Below are 25,601 nucleotides of genomic sequence, written 5' to 3'. Positions count from 1 at the left end.
GAAGTGGAGGGGGTGGATGTGTGGGTATTTTTCTTCAATTTTAAGTCGTAGGGTTTTTTTCCTTCCTTCCCCCTTCAGCTCCTTCATAAGGTTTCCATGGAGTTTGGAATTCTATCAATTACCTGCTATTAAAGCAAAGTTTTTCCAGGTTTCAAATTCAACTAGAGAAAAGATTCCCTCTCCCCATATTACTGAAATATCCAGTCCTCCTTTTAATTCCGCCTCCTAAGTTGATAAACAGTCCGTTCTCTTTGGGCTTTAATGTTTTTAAATCACCATCTTTTTTCCTTTTCTCTTTGTTTTACCACACAATTCCCAATTTCTCAGTTTATGCTATTTTACGTTTGAATTCTCTCACAATAACAACTCCACTCTTATTCTATCAGTGGGTTTTAAATCTTCTCACCCGGTCTTGTCACTTCATCCAGCCATCACTCCTGCACTCGTGTTTAGCCCAGTTGCCTCCATTTTGCAATGCCTGTCTCCCCTACTGCCAGGTCAGAAAGCTAGTCTCTGGCTTTCGAGGAACCAGTTTCTTCCCTATTGACCGATCGAAACGCAGCTCTTTTTTCACTTTCTCTTCAAGAAGGCTCTGGTCTGAAAGATGGTTTGTCAGCCCTGGATTTCACGGGCCCCTCGGGAGCCCGCTTTTCCAGTCTGTCTCATTGCGGCACTAACCAGAGGTCATCCGAATGCCTCTCTTGAGTTCCCAGTATTCCTTTGGGATTTTCTCCCTTTCAATTCTTTATTGCGTGAACGCCATCAGTTCTGTTGTGGCTCTGGCTATGTGGGAAGTCTTCCCCTCCCCCTTAGCTGGCTGGGCAGAATGGATGCGTAGCAGGCCCTTCCTCCAGTTCACCTGCGGGTTCCATTTCCGTAGCCAAGGTAATTCCAGTATGAGGGGCCATTCCATCCCTGGGGTGATGATGAAGCTTAAAGATTCTTGGTGGTCCCCCATCCACATCTCTACCAGTTCAGTTAGAAAATGCACCCCGCTGCAACTGACCCATCCAACTGGCAAAAGGTGATGGGTACTTTCATTGTTCTCAGTCTTAGACCCATTTTCTCCACCACCTGTAGGCTAATAACACACCTGGTGCATCCAGAATCTAAAAGGGCCAGCATCTTCCCCTGGGTGCCGGTTGAGGGTATCCTTAGTTCTACTGAGATAGTCATGGGGCCCGCATGAGGACTTACCAAGGGGTCATCATCGGAGTCGGTTTCGCTTTCCCATGAAGTGGCCAGGGGTTACCCTCTCCTCCTGGTGTGGTGGAGGAAAATCAACAATTTCCTCACCTTTCAGGGCTGTTTTGTGGCATTTCACTGGCTGCTTGTCGGCTTTTTTCCCTCCAGCCGAAGGTGGTTTTGGGGCAGGCTTAGAGTAGCAACCGGCAGCCCCTCCTTCTCAGATCTGAAACATGCCGTCAATTTGGGCTTAGTTGCTAGCCCTTCTTTTGCTGCTCTAGGGGCCTCTCTTGAAGCAAGAGGTGGGTTTTTGCTCCAACTCTGCCCCACTGTATTGATTTCTGGCTAGGTCAATTACCACATCAGCAGCCAGCACATACCAGCTCTGAAGTCTTGGGGTGCCTCCCTGTTCACACAGCTCTGGTACACGTTGTCATTAAGGACATCTCTGTAGCTGTCCATCAATGCTTCCTGGGACCACCCCTGCATGTGTACAACCAGCTCACAAAACTCCTGAGTGTATTCTGTCACAGATCTCTGATCCTGGGTTAAAGTTTTCATACTGGCTCTTGCCTTCTGATTTGCAAGGGATCTTCAAAGTGTGCCCTCAGGGACGCCATAAACCCATTGTAATCCCTCAACTGTGGGGAATCATCATTGTGAAGAGCCGCCATCCAGTCAGCCGTAGTACCTTCCAATGCTTGCGGCAATGCTAGTTCAAGCACGCCCATGCACACCAGCCAGCCACTCACAGCCTGGTGGTGATTAGGCCATGGTAGTGGGCCATGGCCCATAGGTTGGGGACCTCTGTTCTGGAGTGTTGAGTATTCCTGCTAGTTGTTGTCTGCAAATTTGATTAGTTCCTCATCTATCCCCATCTAAATTATTGATGAAGATATTGAAGAGTACTGGCCCTAAGACAGAGCCTTGGAGAACCACCCTGCATACTTCCCATGTAGATGCAGTTCCATTAAGTACTACCCAGTGAATGTGATGGGTAGTCAATTACCAATCCATATGGTAGTGATGCTGTCTAACCCACATTTTTCTGTATATTTTCTAAAATTATAATTATAACATATTTGTAAATTCCTTGTTCATCCACTTGATTCTGTTCCTTCACATTTCTGTATATTTTCTTATTGTTTATTTATTTATTTTGCCCAGAATTGTTAAAAATGCATTTTAAAAAGATGATTAAGCAGAGGTCAGAACCACAAGAAGGAAGTTTTGCTAGATCTCATATCTCACAAGGCACCCAGTGTATTGCAAAGTTGGATCTAACTAATTTACCTCATCTACCATACTGTTCAGAAATAGCACCATGTGATCATGAAATGATATCATTATGGGAAACTTGACTCAAAGAATAGAAAAGATTGTCAGGATCTTGTTGAAAAGATGGAGTTGTAGAATTATTTCACAACAGCTTTAAAAATCTTGCCCCTTGTGGGAAAAGGTTTGTAGTAAGTGGTGGTGGTGAAGTAAAAAAACAGCTACCAAAGCTCATTTCAAGGATTATTTCCCTGTTTAATCTATTAAAATATCCATTTATAAACTAAGGCTATGCACATGGGAATGTTACTCCTTATTCTGTCCTTGTAATTTTATCGTTTGCCCTAAATGTGATGTTATTTGATTAATGTGGAGCAAAATGTTGCTTATAAACAAAATATTGTTTATCTCTGTATTGAAATTGTTCTGCAAATAATATAAATTACCTTATAACTAAATTCTTTTCGCAGATTTGATGGAAGAGTGGTTGCAAAGCTCCCATTCATACCACTTTCTTACATTCAGGGGTTGTCTCATCGTAATCTTCTGGGTGAAGATTGCACAGATTGTTCCTTCATCTTTCTCTATATTCTCTGCACCATGTCTATTCGGCAGGTAAGGTCTACTTTGGGTTTTACTTCTGTGGCTGAATAACCATAACAAAACCTCTAGAGAATTAGAAGCAATGATTGGTGTAGTTTACTACTGATGGATATGTTGTGCTTTTTCTAGTAAACATTTTAAAATTTCAACAAGATGGAACACTTGTCTATTATTCTCATTTCTTAGTGTGTATCTCTGTGTATTTGTTTATTTTATGTGTATGTTTGTATATGATGGATTAGGAATAGAGAAACATAGGTTCTAGCTCTGTTAAACACAGTAGCTGGCTGGGTGACTTTGCACCAATTGCTGTCTCTGGATTCTAGACTCTTTATCCTATGTGTCTGTCTGTGAGTGGTAGATTAGTCTATTACCTTCAAATTATCATCATCCAGTGGATCGATTTGTGACAAGAATGGTTGTCACGATGATGATAATCATTCTACTCCTGGAATGTTTGTGCCTTTGTACTGTATGTTATAATTTTAGTAACTGCCTTTCTTGTTTGGTATTGTAAGGAAACTCTGTTATAATACATTAGGATTCCACCACCATGTCCGAAAAGCTAGGGATACCATATTTTCTTATTATAAGATGCACTCCCCCCTCCCCCCAAAAAGTGGGTGGAAATGTTTGTGTGTCTTATAGAGTAAGTATTGCAGCGGGTGTGTGTGTGTGTGTGGCAGCAAACAGCCTGCCTCCTCTGTGTCTGCTGCCTCCACTGGGGAACGCTGGAGCCTTTGCTGCTGATTGGCAGTTGGATCGGCCTCATGAAAAACCGCCGATCAGTTGTTCTAGGTGGCAGGAATTGCCGCTGCCTATCATCACCACTGCCTGTTTGCCACTGCCTATCACCATCGATTGGCAGCAGTGATCCCCGCTGCCTAGAACAGCTGATCGACAGTATTCTGGGAGGCCAATCAACAGCTCGGCAGCAAAGGCTCCACCGTTCCCCGGTGGAGGCAGCAGACACCGAGGAAGCAGGCTGTTGGCTGTTTGCTGCAAGGAGGCGACCAGAGGGATGCAGAGACAGATTTTTTTTTTCTTGTTTTCCTCGTCTAAAGTTAATGTGTGTTTTATGGTCTGGAGCATCTTATAGTGCGAAAATAGTAATTAGATTTATTCTGAGTTCAGAAATGTGTTTTGTTAAATTGCTTTGTTAAATGAGGACCCAGATTATTGGGGGCAATACAGCTTAAAGAGGGCTGTAAAGCACTGTGAAACGGTATGTAAGTCCAAGGCTATTGCTTTCAAAGCCTATTAATTATATTGAAGATACTATATTTTATGCTAATGTAGGGTATGTTACTTGAAAAGACTAACTTGGATAGCAGCAGTTGACAAAATTCAAGTTCTAATTCGATGTGTTTGTGTTTCAAGAAAAATTGAATAGTCAAGATAGTTAACAGTATTAAGTGAATCAGAGCAAACAAAAATTCTAAAATATAAAAATAAATACTGTATGATGTACTTTACTATACACCACACTACACAATACAGATTTGATAATTGAGTGGTGACTTAGAAGGTGGTAACACTTAGCCTGTCTTAGCTGATTTCATGCAAAACAAAGTTAGCTATGATTATATGGAGGATCATTAGGAATTCCTAAATTGAAGTGGTTTCTAAATTGAAATGTTTGGGTGGGGGTGGGGGAACAGGAGAAGGCAATAGCAAATCATTTCTCTAACACTATAAAGAAAATTGAATAGTGCAATAATTGAATTGAAATTATTACATCAGTCGGCTTATTTGTATACTGGAATCTAAATCTTCATTTTATCTCCTTTATTTCTTACAGGAGCATATAAATTCTGAAAATCCCTTAACTGTACTTAATAATTAAATTTGTATTTCTTTATAATCAGAATGGTACAGATTAAGCATATCTACTTTTTCAGTTCGTAAATGTGTAAATGTAAATGAAACTAGCAATTATTTGAGGTTGATTACAATGTTTGCATATGGTTTTGATATTTATTAAGGGAAAATGCACTACTCAGTTCTTCTCTTTTTTGCTCCTTTATCAGAATATTCAGAAGCTTTTGGGTCTGGCTCCTTCCCGAGCTGCCACCAAGCAGGCTGGAGGATTCCTTGGCCCCCCACCTCAAGCTGGGAAGTTCTCCTGAAATAAGAAAAATAATTTTATCTCTCTTGCCAACGAAAATATTTTAGAAATATTCAGATTTTATAGAAAAGTTTCTAAAAATATTTGGATACCCAAGATATCCAGTAATATGTGTTTTATGAATTGAACCAAGTTGAACAAATATCTTAGATTGACTCTCAGTTTCCAGGATGGAGAGAAGGTACTTTCATAAAGATCTTAAAAGTCTGGAAAAACTTGTAAGAATACATATTGAAATTAAAAATGGTGCAGGGATTCATATAAAGTTGGTTTTTTTTAAAGACATGATTCCACACTTATTGATAAACAAAGAAGAATTTCCATTATCTTTCATTATTTAATTTGTCTTCCCTCTTGCTGCCATTTTTCAAATGTTAATTTAGTCCAATTTAACTGGATTTCTCTAGGAATTTATTAAAAAGATTATACATTGTCATTCAGTATTTGATATTAATGGATAATGGAGACTCCATTAAATTATGACAGAAAATTTGCCATAAGACATTTACTCTACATTATTTTTATTTTTATTTATAGAAATTAGAGCATATTTTTGTTGATTTGTTTTTTGTTCCATTGTATTTGTTCTTGTTTATCTGGCAATTCACTAGAAAGGTGAATCTTTACAGTTGTAGCCAATCTGTTACAGATTGCTGAATGTCATTTGCAAATGTTGTGGATATCCCATGCTATTCTGGGTTCATTTATAAAGATACTGAAGAGTATTGCGTCCTCGAAATCGCATTATTTCCCTCTAGGATAGTATGGAGTTATTGATGAGTACCTTTTGGGTATAATAATTGTTCATCCAGATGCAAATCCATTAGATTGCAGTTCTCCCTAGCCCATATTTAATTAACTTGTGACAAAAATATCAAACTATCAAACTACAATCAAGGTACACTGCATCCACATATGGTCTACCAAAATATTCATTTCAGTTTTTAAATGATATGATTAATGTTGCTACTCTAGAAATAGTAGCATTCTTCTCTGGTTGCTTGCAGACTGGCTACTTGACAATCTTTCCTAATAGCTTCCCTATTACAGATGTTTAGGAGAAGCATGGAGGCTACAGATTGCCTATTTTTTGCCTTAGAAGTTGCCCTTAAATCACTCACTCTAGTGACATGTTCATATTAGCTGCAGCTCCCAGATTGCCAAAAAAATATTGAGTTGTTTATTCTGTTCTGTGTCCTTGCTTACATAATATACCTGTTATCTAAGCATAACTCTACTAATCACACTTCTTCCCTTTGGCAATATTTTCTTTTATTCTTATTGTATTTCTATTTAATTTATTTATCAGCCCAGCACACTTTGGCTTACCTAATTAAAACACCTCCAGAAAAGTAACCACATGGCCAAGGAAGCCATAGAGCCCACTTACCACCACCCCTTACTCAGTTGCCTAGGGCAGTGGTGGGCAACCTTTTTTTTCAACTGAGCCAAATCTCGCCAAAACCACGATTGAAATTTATTTTGAGAGCCACATTTTTAAAACTGAAAATACATAGGATGGTACACTGTTTTTAGTTTCAATAAACTCTGGCATTTGAAGCAATTGGCTCTTAAGACTGGTGGACTTCAACTCCCAGAATTCTGAGAATTGAAGTCTGTCAGGGGAAAAATTCACCCTGAAGAAAATGAGGTCTAGGATTGCGGCTGATTCCAACAGCATATGCATTAAGATGTGAAGAAAAAGAATAAAAGTCTTGGGAAGCGTATTCTAATTAATAAACAAACTTTAATACAAAAATAATAAAAGTAAATAAAACAGAAAACTAACTAATTGTTACATTTTGATAATAAAGGTTCCGTCTGCCAGCTTTTACTGGCAGCCGGACAAAAGTTCAGCAGTAGCTCTCTTTCTCTCTCTCTCTGGAATATGTGAAGACATGCGCAATATATCACTGTCAGATAAGAACTTTTATGACCTGCGCAATAACTCTTTCTCAGTTTAACTCTTTAGTGTCAGTTCATGTCTAGCAAACTTTTTAACGTAGTGACACCCCTTCTTTTGCTAGTCTAGGCTGACGTCATCAAATCATCAATTAAGGCACATCTTCTTTCGCAGATACTCGTGTTGATTTACAGGAAGTGGTTTGTTCAGCATATCAGCAATCTGATCATGTGTAGAAACATATTGCAATTTAACAAAACCTTGCTTAACTAATTGCTTTGTGTTTTGATAACGAATGTCAATGTGTCTGGACCTAGAACCTGTGAAATGTGACTCAGAAATATAAACCACAGATACATTATCTTCCATCACGGTGATTGGTTGAATCAGACGTGTCCAGATATCTGTGATCAAAGCATCAAACCACGTTAGAGAATTACAAGCATCTGAAACACAAGCATATTCAGCTTCAGTAGATGAACATGAAACAAAACTCTGTTTTCTCACTTGCCAGTAAACAGGACATCCATTCAGGAACATCATGTAACCAGAAGTGCTTTTGCGTGACTTCTTGTCGCTCGCCCAGTCGGCGTCTGCATAACAAATTAACTGTGGATGATCAGTGTGTGTTGGTTCTAGCAATAACTTCATGTGTTTAGTGTGTTTCAGGTATTTCAACAACTTCTTAATGCATGACCAATGAAATTGTGTTGCCTTACCTACGTGTCGTGATAAAAGATTAACACTAAGTGCAATGTCAGGTCTGGTCCAACTACTAATGTATAATAGTGAACCAATGACTGAACGATAAAGTGTTTGGTCCTCGAACTCAGGACTTGGTTCATGTGTTAAGTTGTGAAAATCTGTTTGCATGGGTGTCTTTGTTGCATTAGCATCTTTCATGTTGCAATGATGCAGAATGTGGTCAATTTTCTCTTCTTGTGAAAGACTAAACCCCTTCTGTGTCTTTTCAATCTGAACACCTAAATAAGTGCTAATGTGTCCTAAAGATTTCAGTGTGAAGTATCTCTGCAAACTTTTGGCAAAAATCTCACTCATTTTCTTATTTGGACCAATATAAACAATATCATCAACATAAACAAGAATTATCTCATATGCATTGTTAGATCTCTTTGTGAACACGCATTCATCAGTTTCGGACTTAATAAAGCCCATTGAATTTAGTTTGTCAGTAAGACATAAATACCACATTAAACCTGACTGTTTCAGACCATAAAGACTTTTGTTCAGGAACCAGGTATCCTTGCTTTCGGAATCCTGGAGGGCTTCTTACATAGATCTCTTCATCTAGGTCTGCATGTAGATAAGCTGTGTCCACATCAAATTGGAAAACTTCTAATCCAAGAAGAGTTGCAGTGGTTAAAGCAATTTTTACACTTTCAGTTCTGACTGTTGGTGAGTGTTTGTGTAGTCCTCAGGATAACGTTGAGCGAAACCCTGAGCTACAAGTCTGGCTTTGTATAAAGACTCACCATTCGGTTTCTTCTTGATTCTGTAGACCCATCGAGTGCCAATGACTTTCTTGTTTGCTGGAGGTTTTGCAGGTGTGAATACATTAAGTTTCTTTAAACTGTCCATTTCATCCTGCATTGCATCATACCACTTGTCTTGTTCTGAATCAGGAAGCTGTTTGATTTGTGTGAATGTCTCTGGAGGAAGAGTAACGTTGCAAATCAAAGGTAATGGTGTTTTTGTCAATTGCCATGAATATCGTTGTGGAGGGATTCCTTTTGTGGCCCTCTTGGAACGTCTAGGAACAACAGACCAGTCTTCTTCTTCTTCATCATCATCCTCGTCCTCACGTTCGTCGCTAGCATCAGCATCCGCGGCTTGCGAAGACGGAACATCAGGTTGTGAAGAACTGGTAGAAGGAATATCTGCCTGCGAATTGTCATCAGGCTGCGTGGCATCTGGAACACCATCTCTAGGAAAATAAACTCGAGGATCATTGGAATGAATCCTGTACCAGTCAATCTCTTCCTCAAAATTAGCAGATTGTGAAATGACAATCACATGTTTAGTATCAATGAATTTGCACCATTTTGAGTCATCATCAATATCCATAAATCTCAGTCTCTTTGGTCCTTGAGTTATAGGAGTGTTCACCATAGCATATGAACCAAAAATGTGGAGGTTCTTGAGATCAGGCTTGTAGCCATACAGCATGTAGAAAGGAGTTTGATTGATTACACTGCTCCAAGTACGGTTGACAATGTAATTTGCATATTTGATTGCTTCACCCCAGTATATGTTACTGAGATCGGCATCTTCTAGAAGACAACGCATCATGGTTTGTAGAACCCCTTGTCTTCTTTCTACAACTCCGTTATGAGCCGGTGTATATGGAGCAGATGTCTGATGAAGAATTCCATTCTTACGCATCCAGTCCTGGAAACGCTGAGACATGAATTCTGCACCACGGTCACTCTGGATTCTGGCGATGCGAACTTGGTATTGTGTAGAAACAAAAGCTGCAAAGTCTTTAAAGATCTGAAAGGTCTCAGATTTCTCTCTCATAGGATATACAAATCCATATCTAGAATGATTATCTACTATTGTTAGAAAATACTTTCTGCCACCAATTGTTGGTGGGAAAGGACCTACTATGTCAGTGTGTACCAAATCAAAAATGCGTGTTGACCGGCGTGTAGCGTGTTTTGGAACTGCAGCCGCCTTGGATTTAGCCTTTTTGCAAACTGCACAATCCAAAAACACCTTACACCCCTTTAGATCCAAACCTTTTGCGAACTCCGGCATCTTTCTAAGAACACGGAAACTGGCATGTCCCAATCTTCTGTGCCATTTATGGATACACCTGGAATGCAAAGGTTTACCAGTTAGTGAATTCTCAACATTGTTTCATGAGGAACCTCAGGTTTGCTCTGAGCAACCTGTTTCTGTTTTCTCTGTTTGTTGGCTTTAGGAGCCTTTAGCACAGTAACGGGTTCTCTCTCTGAACCAACTCTCTCTGGGCCCGTGTTGTGCCTTTTTGGAGTTTGCATACTTGCCTGTGCTTGCCCTTTAGGCTTTGGCTTTAAGTAATAAACACCACCAATCAGCATGGTTTCAGCAACAATATCTCCATCTTTAACTAAGTAACTTGCTTTTTCAAGGTGGTGAACCTGGAACTTTAAATCTCTAGACAAGTGACTTTGACTAAGCAAATTACTGGTTGCTGAAGGTATGTAATAAACATCAGGGATGTATGTATCGAGCTCTTCAATGTAAACAGTTCCTTTTCCCATGACCTTGCAAGTGTGGTTGGTGAAGGAATACAGTTCTCGATACTCGGGCTCTGGCTCGCCCATCTCTGTGAAAAGTTCCCTTCTGTGGGTAACGTGCACAGCTTGTCCACTGTCTAAAGTCCACAAAAGACGTCTGTCGAACTTTGGATCAGGTTGTGGAACGTTGGTTATGGCCAATGTTGCGAGTGGAGCTTGTGAATCATGCCTTGGACCACGACGACCTTGTCTTCCGCCTGTACCTCTGCCTCTGGAGTCTGTTCCTCTGGGCTGGTATGTGACGGGAGCTGGAACTCGTTGGGGACAATCCCGGGTGTCATGTCCCACACGGTTGCAGGTGTAGCATTTTGGCATCCTTGGAGCGTAGCCTCTTCCTCGGAAGGGATGTCTAGCTGGAGCCTTTGATGCTGGGGGTCGTTGCAGATGTGGTGTAGCTAACTTGATAGCTTCTTCCTCCACTAAAAGTCTGCAAACGTGGTTAACTGTGCGTTGAGCAATAGGCACGTAGTTAATCTTTGCAACAGCATCTTTCCATTCATAATTCAATGAGTTAATGATGATGCTAATCATTTGGATATCATCGATTACATGGCCATTTTGTCTCAATTCACTTCTCATTCTTTTCAGTTTGGTCAAATGTCCACCAATTCGTTCACCAGGTTTCAACTTCGAACCATGGAACTCAGACATGAGCAAACATGAAGATTCAATTGAAACGGGCCTGTAGCAATCTTCCAAAATAGCCCAAATTTGTTGGGCAGTTGCATCAGGTGGAAAGATACCCTGGATCTCAATTTCCATTGACATGAGCAAAGTCGTGATTGCTCTGTTTTCCAGGTCTCTCATTGCAGGTGTCCATGGTTGGGGAGGAGGATTAAAAATCATGCAGTATGTGCCTTCTCTGCGAAGCAAGAGCGCAATTTCACTGACCCAGGCTTAATAATTCTCTCCTGACTCCTTTAATTTGGACTCACCAGTCAAAGGAGTGACTGGAAATACCTGCTGAGGAATATGCATTGGAACAATTTGTTGAGCAGGTTGCAAAGCTGGTTGTTGAACCAGAGGGTGCTGCAATTGCACCATTGGCCTTTGCGTGGCAACATCAAATTGACTTCCTTGCATTCGCCTTTGGCTTTGCCTTTTTCCATCTAGGGAGGATTCAACACCACCAGGGGGCGTTGAAGACTTAACCTTTGGAGGCAAAACTTTGGCTTCTAGAGGACTCATAGATAAATCTTTAAAGCTCTGAGAAAGCTGCTTCATCTTTTGCTCTAATAATTTTTCTCCGCCAGCAGATGGCAGTACAGCTTCACTTCTTGGCTGCTTCAGCCCTCTATACGTGGCCGGAAATTCAGTGGAACAAAAGGGATCACGTGACCTCGGTGACGTGTACATATCTCTTTGTTCTGATTCACCTAAAACCTCTATGGTGTGTGTCTTAGGCTGTTGTTTTGAAGAAGACAAGATGGCGTCCTCAGACATTTTGGGAGTGGGGGAGCCCCTCCTACTTCTTTTCATTTCCTCAAAACATTCTCTAGCTTCCCTAGCGTATTTTTCGAACAGCTCTAACTGATCACGATAGTTTTGCATTTCTTCCCCAGTGCCTGGGAAGGATTCATAAACTTCGCTTTCTGCGTGGGAGTATTTTTTCTCTGCCGGCAGTTGCTGCTGAGGCTTTTGCCATTCATCAAGTGTTTCTTGATAAGAAGGGAGATTTACTGACCTCAGTCCGTAGATTTCATCTCCTGTAGCTCCTTCCCCCACATCTGGCTCGGCACCTGGAGAAATTTGTTGCTTTTGAAGTAATTTTGAAGGATCTTGCTTCTCTGTGTCTGAGGGAGCCTCTGTGTCAGAAGAAGTGGATCCATCTGAGCTTGTCCCATTTTTCTTCTTCTTTTTCTTTTTCTTCGACATGGCTAATTAGCTTAGTCGGTTATCTTAAGATAGCTCGAAGGAAAAACAGCCGTAAATTATAGCCATCTCAGCTTCCATTAATTAACTCTGCAATCATCGACCAACCTCTGCTAGCATTAATTGTCAGGGGAAAAATTCACCCTGAAGAAAATGAGGTCTAGGATCGCGGCTGATTCCAACAGCATATGCATTAAGATGTGAAGAAAAAGAATAAAAGTCTTGGGAAGCGTATTCTAATTAATAAACAAACTTTAATACAAAAATAATACAAGTAAATAAAACAGAAAACTAACTAATTGTTACATTTTGATAATAAAGTTTCCGTCTGCCAGCTTTTACTGGCAGCCGGACAAAAGTTCAGCAGTAGCTCTCTTTCTCTCTCTCTCTGGAATGTGTGAAGACATGCGCAATATATCACTGTCAGATAAGAACTTTTATGACCTGCGCAATAACTCTTTCTCAGTTTAACTCTTTAGTGTCAGTTCAGTCAGTTCATGTCTAGCAAACTTTTTAACGTAGTGACAAAGTCCACCAGTCTTAAAACAGCCAACTTTGCAGATCTCTGTGTTAGCCCAAAGCCTGGCGCTGGGCGGGCCTTGCTCCCCCATTGGTGGAGCCCCAGGAAGCGAGGAGCGAGAAAAAGAGACGGAGGCCAAGGAACTTCCCCCCCCGCCCCCTCCCAGCAAAAATCTAACCGGGGAGCCGGGCGGGCAGTAGCAAATTAGCCGATCACGTGATCGGCTAATTTGCTACTGCCCGCCCGGCTCCCCGGTTAGATTTTTGCTGGGAGGGGGCGGGGGGAAGCTCCTTAGCCTCCGTTTCTTTTTCTGCCTCCTCGCTTCTCGCCACGGCGTGATCGGCTAATTTGCTACTGCCCGCCCGGCTCCCCAGTTAGATTTTTGCTGGGAGGGGGCGGGGGAAGAAGCTCCTTGGCCTCTATCTCTTTTTCTCCCTCGCTTCCTGGGGCTCCACCAATGGGGGAGCAAGGCCCGCCCAGCGCCAGGCTTTGGGCTAACAGAGGTCTGCAAAGTTGGCTGTTTTAAGACTGGTGGACTTCAATTCTCAGAATTCTGGGAGTTGAAGTCCACCAGTCTTAAGAGCCAATTTTACAGATCCCTAGGCTAATATGACTGATGCCCTTGGTGGACTTCAATTCTCAGAATTCTGGGAGTTGAAGTCCACAAGTCTTCAAGCTGTCAGGTTTGAAGACCCTGGGGTTTTTTTTTCTAAAGGGTTGGGGGTGCAAGGGTCTTGCAACTTGACAGCTTTAAGACTTGCATGCTTCAATGCCAGAGTTCCTGAGCCAACATGACTGGAGGAGAAATTCTGGGAGTTGAAGTCCACAAGTCTTAAAGCTGTCAGGTTTGAAGACCCCTGGGGTTTTTTTTTCTAAAGGGTTAGGGGTGCGAGGGTCTTGCAACTTGACAGCTTTAAGACTTGCATGCTTCAAATGCCAGAGTTTATTGAAACTAAAAACAGTGTACCATCCTATGTATTTTCGGTTTTAAAAATGTGGCTCTCAAAATAAATTTCAATCGTGGTTTTGGCGAGATTTGGCTCAGTTGAAAAAAAAAGGTTGCCCACCACTGGCCTAGGGGAACAGCTAGCTTTCCAATGCCTTGTGAAAGGCTAACAGGATTGGGACAATCCAGAGAATGCTGTTCCATAGGGCAAATGCCACTGAGAAGGCACAATTTTTTGCTCAAACAATTACATTGCTTAATGGAGGGGTCCTGGAACATACCTTTTCAAGTAGCTTTAGTGTTGCATAAGCTTTGTTCCTGTATTTTTTTATTTAACTTTGCTAATGCTAGACAGCCCATAGAGCAAATGATTAGCCTCTTGCACACTTGCCAGGAGCCCATCTCTTGATTGTAAAACTATTTCAGCTGCTTAACAAGAAGAAAATGTAAAAAGAGGGGAAAGGATGCCTTGATAAGCTATTTTTGTGCTGTATATGCAGGCAAGCCTACAGAAATAGAAGAAATACATTTTTAAAAAATGTATCTCTACCATGTTTTCCCCCCCCCACACACACACAATATTGTCTTATTTATTTATTTATTTATTTTACCGTGCTTCTAGACCGCCCCCTCTCCCGAAAGGGACTCGGGGCGGTGTACAGTCCATATAAAGAATATATCAAAATACAATCAATAAAAGAATTAAGTATGTACAGTTAAATATGGAGGAGGTTAAAATCGAATTAAAAAGAACTGTACAGAGCAAGTATATATAAATATAATATTAAAACCCCTAGGACACACACAAATTAAATTAAAAACAATACCCCTAAAATAACCAGTTAATAGTACGTTTACCAGGAGGAACAGTTGTAATTAAGCCAGGCCTGCTAGTCGGAACAGGTGAGTCTTCAATTTTTGCCGGAAGGAGCGGAGGTCAGTGGTGGTTCTGATGTCTGGGGGGAGGTCATTCCAGAGGGTTGGGCCCATCACAGAGAAGGCCCTACTCCTTGGTGTCGCCCGTTGGCATTGCCTAGTGGACGGCACCAGGAGAAGCCCCTCCCTGTGTGAGCGAATTGGCCGCAGGGAAGTATGTGGGAGGATGCGATCCCGCAAGTAACTAGGTTACACCGCCCCGAGTCCCTTTCGGGAGAGGGGGCGGTATATAAACGCTAATAATAGGTTACTTGTGTTTTATTACCACATACCAAACTGCTTTGTCTGCAGTTTGTAGAGTCTGAAGTCTAACACAGGAAGGATTTTATTGATCTATTTTTTGATATATTGCAGAAGTCAAATGTTAATTCAGTAAAAATGTTGACCTTATAAATGAAAGGCCAGTTGCAAATGTCAGAAGTTTCTTCTAAGTTAATATTCTAGACAAAGACAATTTGGGAATATAAACTGCCTCATTATAATGGGAATTGAATGAATTCCACTACTAAATGCCACTACTACTAGTTGTTCAAAACAAATTTGAGACATCTGTGATTCCACAGTATTAGCTCCATTCAATAGCTGTGCTGATATTTCTGGATTGGTTATATTTAAAGCATTTTGTTAGAGGAAACACTGGAGTTTGGAGGGGAAATGTCCTGTTTTCCTGTTCCTGCAAGAGTAAGAGTAATCATAGTTAGGGCTCAGAAAAATAGTATATGCCAAAATATAAATATAGAACAAAGTACTGGGATTGAATATCTGGGACATTTTTTCTCAAAAACACATCAAAAACACATTTTGACAGTTTTCCTTTTACCTTGCTATCCTATCCCCTGGTGATTACAGTATTTATTATATAATATATAAAATAATAAAAAAATAGAAACAGTGATTTTGCAGAGCTAGAGAAGCCATAGAGAATTATGAAGCTAAATTGAGAAGGACAGGGCAAAATTTGTGACTAAATATTTAACCCGAATTCCTCTCCCTGTTCTCTCTCTTCACGGGGGAGGCGGGGGCGGCAACTCCGCCCTCGGTGCAGGCACTCTTCAGTAGGCAGCACATACTTGTTGCCTCAGCAAATATATACCGGGACGACGAGCCTCCTAGCTGTAGGCTGTTCCACCGAGGGTTTCACATAACCAGCCAATAGCGTGGGGGGTGGAGTCAATGTGCAATCCCAAATGTGAGCCAATATCTGAACTCCGGACGCCCCTTGCTCTTTTTGCCCCTTTATAGGGAGGGGCTTTCCTACAAGAGGGGGTGGAGTTGTAGAAAGGAGTGAGAAGCCTCATTCCCCATCAAAGGGCGATTGTCGGCGCGCAAGTGCAGTAGCTAAAATGTGAGTATGAGCGATGACTAAAGAGGCGAGGATGGTTTAGGGATAGTTCCACTCAGTTTGCAGGAGGCCCCTGACAGGGCTCCTGTTTTCCCGTTCATCGCAGACAGGGCGGTCTCCAAGTCGAAGTGAAGAGATAACCGGGAGTGGGTTTTGTTTTTATTTTTGCAATAGGGTGATTATTCCTACTGATTATGGTTGCATCTGCACATACGTTGGTACAGAGCAATCCAGCATTTCCCTGTCCAAATATGTTTTTTTTTTTCATTTGAACTGCTCCGCGCGCAGGAAGGCGGTTCTACTCTACGATTAGAAAAAAGGGAACCTTCCCTCCCCCTCCCTTGCTGTGAAAAGTAGATACGAAAGGGACGCGCTTTGTTTCCGGGTTGCTAGTTTTGGAGCGAGTATTTTTTTCACGGTAGATTCGAGCGGGTGTTGTGCAAAACAACACACTTTATTCCAGTTGTCAGGTATTTCCATTTCCCAAGATGTGGTTTTAGGCCTGAGGTTTATAAGGCGGGGCCTGTTTCATCTCCTGTTTTTTAAAGCTGCTTTCTAAACCGCGATAATGTTATATTACTGTTGTGATATAATATGTATGTGCAATTTACTGACAAATTTACTGCAATTTACTGGTTCTTAAATTGTTGATCTATTAGCTGCGGGGGGCGGGGGCGGGGGAGAGGGGAGGGAGGGAGAGAGAAAACAGGTAGCCTTCAATTTACGACCACAATAGAGCCCCAAATTGATGTTGGTAAATGAGAATTTTAAGTGTTTTGCCCCATTTTACAACTTTCCTTGCCTGGTTTGTTAAGTGAGTCACTGCAGTAGTTGTTGGTCACATGGTTTTTCAAATTCTCCATGGAATTTGCTTGACAGAAGGTTGCAAAAGGGGATTTAGTGACTCTGGGACACTTGCAACCATCATAAATGTGAGTCAGTTACCAAGCATCTACCATGTGGATGTTGTAAGAGGCGTAAGTGTGAAAAACTGTCCTAGGTCACTTTTTTCGTGATGTAATTTTCAACGGTCATTGAATTGACGGTTGTAAATTGAGGACTATCTGTAATCTAAGAATAATTCAAGAAATTATTACACCAGGCTTTACATGTTTCTATCACAAAATTTATTTTTGTGTATCAAGTGAGTGCGTAAATTGGATGCATAAATCAGCTATAAGTACACCAGTGGTATTAAATAATGTAATTATGATGCCGCAGAATGGATTATACAACCTATAATGCCTTATGCAATGTCTCTGGTACAGAAATGAGTGCCCACAATTATTGAATTTGATAATAAAAATATTTTGCCTTGTTTTGTAAACTATTTTGAAAGCTTTTCTGAAACATAATATCAATTTATAGAATTAGAAGGGATCCTGGAAGTCATCTGGGCCATTCCCAAGTGCCCAATTTAATAATTGACTTAAATAAAACACAAATGGCTGATCTTGAAAAACTTATGCAAATCTATCCTTGTATGGGAGACAACCTCAGGGAATCCAAAGTTATAGCTACACTGGGAATCTGTGAGGGCCAATAAGGCATACTAGTTAAGGTGCTGAACTAGAAACTGGGAGCTGACAAATTAGGCATGAAACCTAGCTGGATGTCTTTGGGCTAGTTCCCCTCTCAGCCCAACTTGGCTCATACAGTTGTGGTGAGGAAAAGGAGGTGGGAACATTATGTATGCCAACTTGAGTTTTAGAAAATAAAGATGGGACATAAAACTAATAATAATATTAAAATCCAGTGGTAAACTACTCTGTACTTTACATAAAATACCTTGTCACAGAAACTGCATATATTACATCCTCTGCAGCTTTGCCTCAGACCTCGGATGCTTCTTAGTTCCAGTTTATTGTTTCTTCCACGTGGCTTTCCTCGTTTACTACATTCTACTGCAATGAGCACCATTACTGGTACATTTAAACTGCAGCAACCTCTCAACTACCGAGAAGGTACCCGTCACCAGCCTGTGGATGGGGATCACAGTGAGGAGATCTATGAACCGGCAACTGGTAATCATCTGTTATAATGGTGATATAGGGAGGTCTTAGGGAGTTAATGTTATACAGCTATGTAATGTTTACCTCTTATCACACTCATAGGAATAGCTGACTTGGAAGTTATATAAATGACATTTAAATCCTCTTAGAAAATTAGATAATAATCAATACAAGAAAAAATATTGGTTTTTTGAATATATTTTTTATTGCAAAATTTTTATTGGTTTAAAAATATATAGGGAAGGGTAAAAGGGTGTACAGAAAATTTTTTGCAGCTTCCACACTGGTGGCGAGAATCCCCCCAAGAAACTCACAGATTTAACAATCTTAAAAATAAAATATAAAAGAAAGCATCAGAACAAATTTAACCAATATTATCAAACATGTGCGCTACTGTTTTTTCTTTGTTACTTTTTGTAGTATCAACAATTACAATTATTCCAAATACATTCATTTTTGTGATCTAAGCCTTTTCGATATTGCTTCTTCTTCCCTGCCCCTCGGAGGGGCCTCAACGCCCCCCCTCCTTATCTTGTGTCTTGCTGTCCTTTTCCCTACTCCCACTAAATTCCTCCTCTGGGGGGGGAAAGATTCTTTTTAATAAAGGCTTCCGCCTCTTGAATTGTATTAATTGTAATCCTATTTCCCTCCCAGAAGACCATCATCCCCTCTGGTAACAGCCACTTAAACCAGACCCCCATGTTGTATAATTTTTTTGATAAGGAGGAATATTTCCTCCTCTCTCTCTCTCTTTTTTTTTTTTTTTTGGATCTGTTTGAGAATGGTGACCTGTTCCTCTTTGTATTTCAATGGTCTCTCCCTTTGGGTTGCAAGCACCTCATCCCTTGTGGATCTCCTGACAAATTTAACATGTACCTCTCTGGGAACGTTGTGACTTCTGGCATATGCTGAGTTTATCCTATATGCTAGATCCATATCCTACCATAATTGTTTCTTATCTCCCTTAATATAATCTGCTAAAATTGTGCTCATAATCTCTTTAAGATCTTCGTTTTCTTCCTCTGGCAGGTTCTGGAATCTAAGAAAAAAGGACATTCTTTCAAATTCTATTTTTGTCAGAAAATTTTCTACATCTGCGTTTCCCTTGCGTGTTGTTTTAAGCTCCTCCCCCATCTCCGCCGCTCTCTCCTCCAACACCATAATTCTCTGCTTATTCCCAGCAATATGTTCTTTAACGTCTCTGAGCTCTTCTTTAACCTCTGCCATTTCTTTCCTCATTTCATTCTGCCCCTTCATAAGTTCTTTAAACATTTCCGTAACAGATAGTTCCTTTGTGTCCTCTCCAGCCCCTCCTTTCTGCAACAATGAGGTGATCTTAGACTGTTGCATTGTGGGGTTCGGGGCAGCAGATGAAGGAGCTGAGTGCGCCTTGCCAGTCGGTGGTTTTCTTGCAGCCATTGATTAGGTTCAGAGATGCAAATCCTTTCCAGGGAAAATGGTGTCCGGGGATTCCACAGCGGAGCTGGCCTCAAAAGGCAAATAAAAGCAGGGAAACCCACAATTCCAATAGAGAGATAGTCCAAGAAGTAATTCCAATAATCAAAGCTCAGAAGAGCCACATACAGAGGGGTCCCAGCTTCCCTTTGAGAGAGTGCAGCAAACAATCCACTTTTCTTTACTTTCTCTTTGGGAGCAGTTTCAAAGGACAAGTTTCATTCATATGTAGACGAAGGAGGGCGGGCGCCATCTTGGCCCTCCCTTCCGCAGGGAGAGAAGTCACAAAAAGTTTTTCTTTCCTTTTTTTTTAAAGGCGAAGGTCAGCTTTAGAATCATTTCTGGCAATTGTAAAAAGCCATTCTCATTCACTGTCCAAGTAACTAATCAGTCATTATTCTCTCTCTCCGAGAGAGTCCCTTTAAATGCCGCTTATTCCGAGGGGGGGGTAATAGAGGAACCACCCCCCTCTAATTTCCATTTCAAAAGCCAGAGCACACCAACTCACGCACATCTGTAGCTTTCTTTCAAAGTAAACAAAGAGCACCAGGTGGGATTCGCGCCTTCAGCCACCCTTCTCCTTTGATCTGAAACCTCCCAGGGCCGTCCGGCGAAGAGGCTCGCCCCCCCACTGCTCCCTGGCGCCTAGGCGAAGCTGGGAGAAACACCCCCACCGGCTGCCGCCACTGCGGGGGATCCCAGCAAGCCGCCTTTCGGCAGGAGACCCTTTGTTCGAGTCTCCTGTGCTCCTTTCGGAGCCCGCCAAGGGAGCAATCGGCGGACTACACGTCCGTCGCCATTCGGTCCCGGAAGCAGAAGGTTTTTTGAATATTTTTATTGATGCTTTTTTATGGCAGGATTTATTAATCTGCTGATAGAAGAATTTTTTTGATGATTCTTATTCAATATCTATAAGTAAAGTAATTGATACAAAATGTATGTTTATATAGGAATACACTTTTAGATCGTGATTGTTTTTTAGAAAACAATTTCTTTTTTTTCAAAGAATTTTTTATTTTTTTATTCTCTTACATACCATTTTAAGTATACATTCACATAATTGTTATTCTTCTTTACATTTATCATTCTTATACATTTATTATTCCATTTAATAGGTTATAATGTACAGTTTGGGTTGCTTTATTTGCCATCCCTTCCTCCTTTTGTAATATCAACTTAATTTTCCCTTTCTTTTTTCCCTCCCTCCCTGCTCTAGTTTCTTCCTTCCTCCTCTCCTCCTTTCTTCTTCCCTAACCTTTCTCCTACTGCTTCCTCTTCCCCCTCCTATCCTCTCTCCTTCTCTTCCTTCCATCCTCCTCTCTTTATCGCTTTCTTCTTTCCCCCGTCTTCCTTTCTTTCTCTCCTCCTCTCTCCCTTTCTTTTTCTATTGTTGTTGGTGTATATTTCAAATCTCAGATTATGTTTCCTTGGGATGGTATTTCCGCCAACCCAAATATAATTTAGTATCATTTCTTATTCCCGTACTTTCGCCAGTCTACCCTAGTTATGTTTCCCTCTCCTTTATATCTCGCTCTTGAATATATACTTATATATTTAATATTTCTTTTTTGTTTTCCCTTCCCCCCCCCCTTTTCCATTTAATAGTGCATTGGCTGGGTACTTTATCTTCTCCCTATTTTCTTTTCTAGCTTGCTTCCTCTAGCCAATCATAAAATCTTCCCCATGTCTTGAAGTACTCTGATTTCTCTTTATCCTTTATTTTCATTGTCAACCTATTCATCTCTGCACAATCTAATATCTTTTTTATTATCTCTTCGTCTGTTGGTAGCTTATTTAATTTCCAATTTTGGGCAAATACAATTCTTGCTGCTGTAATTACATGTATAATCAAATAAGTATCATCTTCCTTGAATTTCTCTGGGATAATACTTAATAGAAATATCTCTGGTCTAAATTCTATTTCTTCTTGTAACATTTTAACCATATTCTTATTTTAGTCCAATATTTCCTTGCTTCTGCACATGTCCACCACATATGATAGTATGAACCTATTGCTTGTTGACATTTCCAACATTTCACTGACTTGTCTTTAAACATCTTTGCTAGTTTTCCCGGTGACATGTGCCATCTGTAAAACATTTTGTATAAGTTTTCTTTGTAAGCTGTTGACATGGTTAATTTATAATTCCTTTCTCATAGTTGTTGCCACTTTTCTAGTTCAATCGTATGGCCAAAATTCTTTGCCCAAGTTAACATTGTGTCTTTAACCACTTCTTCTTCTAGCATAGTTCTTAATAGGTAGCTATATAGTTCCTTGATTATTCTTTCTTCCGTTCCCATAAGTATCTTATCCAACTCTGAACTTCCTAAGTTAAAACCATACTCTCTTTTATCTTTTTCATATCTTGATTGTATTTGCAATTGTGAAAACCATCCTATATCAATCCTTCATTTTTCTAATTCTTGTTTTTGTTTTAGTTCCCCTCTTTTGGTTAAGATACCTTTGTATCTAATAATATTTTTCATACTGGTAATATTTGGATGTGTCAATGCTTCCATTGTTGAAAGCCACACTGGTATTTCTAAATAAAGTTTCCCTTTCACTATTTCCCATATTGTTAATAATCCATTCCTTATATAATGTCTTTGAAAATAGCCATGTGCCCTACTTTTATCATACCACAAAAAGCATGGCAACCCAGTTGCAAATCATGACCCTCCAATGTCAATAATCTTGTATTTCTCAATAAAATCCATTCTTTCATGCGCTAGTCCTGCTGCTTGATAGTAAAATTCCCAGTTTGGTAATCCAAATCTACCTCAAATCCTTGCATCTTGCAACATTTTTATATTAAGTTTTGCTTTTTTCCCCTGCCTTATATATTTCCCCACTATTTTATTCATACTTTCAAAGAATTTTTTCGCTAGTTTTATTGGTATTGTTTGGAATAGGTATAGCAATCTTGGTAATATGTTCATCTTTACTACGGCTATTCTTCCCATCAATGACAATTGTAGGTTTTTCCATCTTTCCAAATCTATTTCTATTTGTTTTCTCACCTTATAATAGTTATCCTCCTTTAGTGTTACACTCCTTGATGTCAATTTAATACCCAAATATTTCACTTTTTTCACCACCCCTATGTCCAGTTTCCCTGCCAACTCTCTTTTCTGTTTTTCTGTCATATTTTTCACAGGAATTTTTGTTTTATCTTTATTAATCTTCAAGCCCGCTACTTCTCCATATTCTTCTATTATTTTAACTAGTTTTGACCCTGTTTCTATTGGATTCTCCATAATAAACACCAAATCATCTGCAAACGCTTGTAATTTATACTCTTCTTTCTTAACCCTCATACCTTTTACCTCTTTATTTTGCCATATTTCTCTATTGGTTTGGCTTGGTTTATTTGGATTTATATGCCGCCCTTCTCCAAAAGGACTCAGGGCGGCGTACAACATTAAAAAACACACATCCCAAAAGTTAAAAAAGATTAAATCCATATCCAAAAAAACAAACCGAATTTTTTAAAAAAACAATACATTTTAAATAAGTTAAAATTAACAGGCCAGGCCGGCTTGCTGGAAAAGCCAACTTTTTAGGGCGCATCGGAAGGACCGGAGGTCGGGGATTATGCGAAACTCCGGGGGCACCTCATTCCAGAGGGAAGGCGTTCCCACAGAGAAGGCTCTCCCCCTGGGGGTCACCAGCCGACACTGCCTAGCCGACGGCACCCTGAGGAGGCCAACTCTGTGGGATCATACTGGACGGTGGGAGGCTACTGGTGGCAGTAGGTGGTCTCGCAGGTACCCTGGGCCTAAGCCATGGAGCGCTTTAAAGGTCATAATTAATACCTTGAATCGCACCCGGAAAACAACCGGCAACCAGTGCAGGCCGCCTAAAAGGGGTGTAACATGGGACCACCTAGGTACCCCCATGACAACCCGTGCGGCCGCATTCTGGACCAGCTGAAGCCTCCAGGTGCTCTTCAAGGGCAGCCCCATGTAGAGAGCATTGCAGTAGTCCAGGCGAGAAAGGACCGAGGGCATGAGTGACTGTGCACAGAGCATCCCAATCCAGGAAGGGGCACAACTGACGTACCCAGGCACACCTGGTAAAAGGCCCCCCTGGTCACGGCCGTCAGGTGTTCTTCTAAACTAAGCTGCGTATCCAGGAGGACTCCCAGATTGCGAGCCTTCTCTGAGGGGGCTAAAATTTCTCCCCCTATCATCAAAGATGGAATAAGATGTACAAATCGGGATGACGGAAACCACAGCCACTCAGTCTTGGAGGGATTGAGTTTGAGCCTGTTCCTCCCCATCCAGATCCGCACAGCCTCCAGGCATCGGGACATCATGTCGAGGGCATCGTTTGGGTGGTTTGGGGTAGAGATGAAAAGTTGGGTATCATCAGTATATTGATGATACCGTACCCCAAAACCACAGATGATCTCACCCAGCGGTTTCATATATTTGTTGAACAGGAGGGGTGAGAGAACCGACCCCTGGGGCACCCCACAAGTGACGCGCCTGGGGGTCGATCTCTGCCCTCCAGTCAACACAAACTGCGACCGATCCGACAGGTAGGAGGAGAACCACCGTAAAACGGTGCCCCCCACTCCCAACCCCCCAAGTCGTCGCAGTAGGATACCATGGTCGATGGTATCGAAAGCCGCCGAGAGGTCTAATAGGACCAGGACAGAGGAACAGCTCCTGTCCCGGGCCCGCCAGAGATCATCGACCAACGCGACCAATGCCGTCTCCGTGCTGTACCCAGGCCTGAAACCCGACTGAAACGGATCCAGGTAGACAGCTTCATCCAGGTACTGGGGAAGCTGACGTGCTACCACACTCTCGACAACCTTTGCTACAAAGCGAAGGTTGGAGACCGGACTATAGTTGGCTAAAGAAGCTGGGTCCAGGGAAGGCTTCTTAAGGAGGGGCCTCACCACCGCCTCCTTCAAGGCGGTGGGAAAGAACCCCTCTCTCAATGAAGCATTGGTAATCGCCTGGAGCCAGCCTCGTGTCACCTCCCGGGAAGCCAAAACTAACCAAGAGGGTCACGGGTCCAGCACACAAGAGGCAGCACTGAGTCTCCCCATAATCCTGTCCATGCCTTCGGGGGTCACAGGGTCAAACCCATCCCAGATTGTCTCCTCAAGATTCATCCCCGTCGGCTCGTCCGAATCTACCAAGTCAGAGTCCAAGCCTGTCCGGATCTGAGCAATTTTATCCTGCAGATACTGTCCAAATTATTCAGCCCTACCCGGCAAGGGGTCTTCCCCAGTTCCTTGGTTGAGTAAGGAGCGGGTCACCCTAAACAGGGCGGCTGGGTGGTTATCTGCGGACGCGATAAGAGCAGAAAAATGTTGCCGTTTTGCCGCTTCTATCGCCACTAAGTAGGATTTAATATGAATTCTTACTAGTGTTCGATCAGATTCGGACCGGCTGGCCCTCCAGCCACTCTCTAGGCGTCTTTTCCGGCGTTTCATCTCCCGGAGCTTTTCGGTAAACCAGGGAGCCATCCGGGATCGACACCGGGTCAGAGCCCGCAAAGGCACAACACGATCCAAAGCCCCAGCGGCAGCCCTATCCCAGGCTTCCACTAGGGCTTCGGTCGAGTTGTGAGCAAGGGATTCAGGAAAAGTCCCAAGCTCCATCAGGAACCTTTCGGGGTCTATCAGGTGCCTGGGGCGGAACCATCTAGTTGTTCCGCCTCCCTGCTGCGAGGGGTAGCGGTATGGAAGTCAAGCCTGATGAGGAAATGATCAGACCATGACAAGGGTTGAATAGAAATATCCCCTAAATCTAGATCATTCATCCACTGCCCAGAGACAAAAATCAGGTCGAGCGTGTGTCCCCCATTATGGGTGGGGTCTTGAATTAACGTGAGTTAGGTCCATAGCTGTCATGGAAGCCATGAACTCCCGAGCTGACTCGGATGTCTCGCCAATGGATGGCAGATTGAAATCCCCCAGGACCATGAGCCTGGGGAAATCAACCGCCAATCCAGCTGATACATATAGCAGCTCCGGCAGGGCCGATGAAACGTAGCAGGGAGACAGGTATGTAACAAAAAGGCCCACCTGAGCTCCAAGGCCCCACTTCACAAAGAGGGACTCACACCCGCCTATCTGAGGCACAGTGACCTCCTGAGGTCT

General features: G+C 41.8%; 2 protein-coding genes across 3 annotated transcripts in view; both read left to right on the top strand.

Annotated features, from left to right (window-relative positions):
• TMCO1 (transmembrane and coiled-coil domains 1) overlaps positions 1-5,916 on the top strand; it is a 51,900-nt gene extending 45,984 nt beyond the window's left edge. The window contains exons 6-7 of the mRNA XM_081947149.1: positions 2,931-3,075; positions 5,094-5,916. Of these exons, the coding sequence (XP_081803275.1) occupies positions 2,931-3,075; positions 5,094-5,192 (244 nt within the window). The 3' untranslated portion in view covers positions 5,193-5,916. The remainder of the gene's footprint in view (positions 1-2,930; positions 3,076-5,093) is intronic.
• Positions 5,917-15,863: 9,947 nt separating this feature from the next.
• ALDH9A1 (aldehyde dehydrogenase 9 family member A1) overlaps positions 15,864-25,601 on the top strand; it is a 146,502-nt gene continuing 136,764 nt past the window's right edge. The window contains exons 1-2 of one of the 2 annotated variants that reach the window (XM_081947137.1): positions 15,864-16,015; positions 17,838-18,036. In XM_081947137.1, coding sequence (XP_081803263.1) covers positions 17,856-18,036 — 181 coding nt within the window. In that variant the 5' untranslated portion in view covers positions 15,864-16,015; positions 17,838-17,855. Of the gene's footprint in view, positions 16,016-16,247; positions 16,483-17,837; positions 18,037-25,601 lie in introns of those variants that run through there. The other variant, XM_081947138.1, reaches the window with a different exon arrangement.

Source organism: Natrix helvetica (assembly GCF_964273705.1).
Source record: "Natrix helvetica genome assembly, chromosome: 3".
In the NCBI taxonomy this organism is placed as follows: domain Eukaryota; kingdom Metazoa; phylum Chordata; class Lepidosauria; order Squamata; family Natricidae; genus Natrix; species Natrix helvetica.
This window is presented reverse-complemented; position numbering and strand designations above follow the sequence as displayed.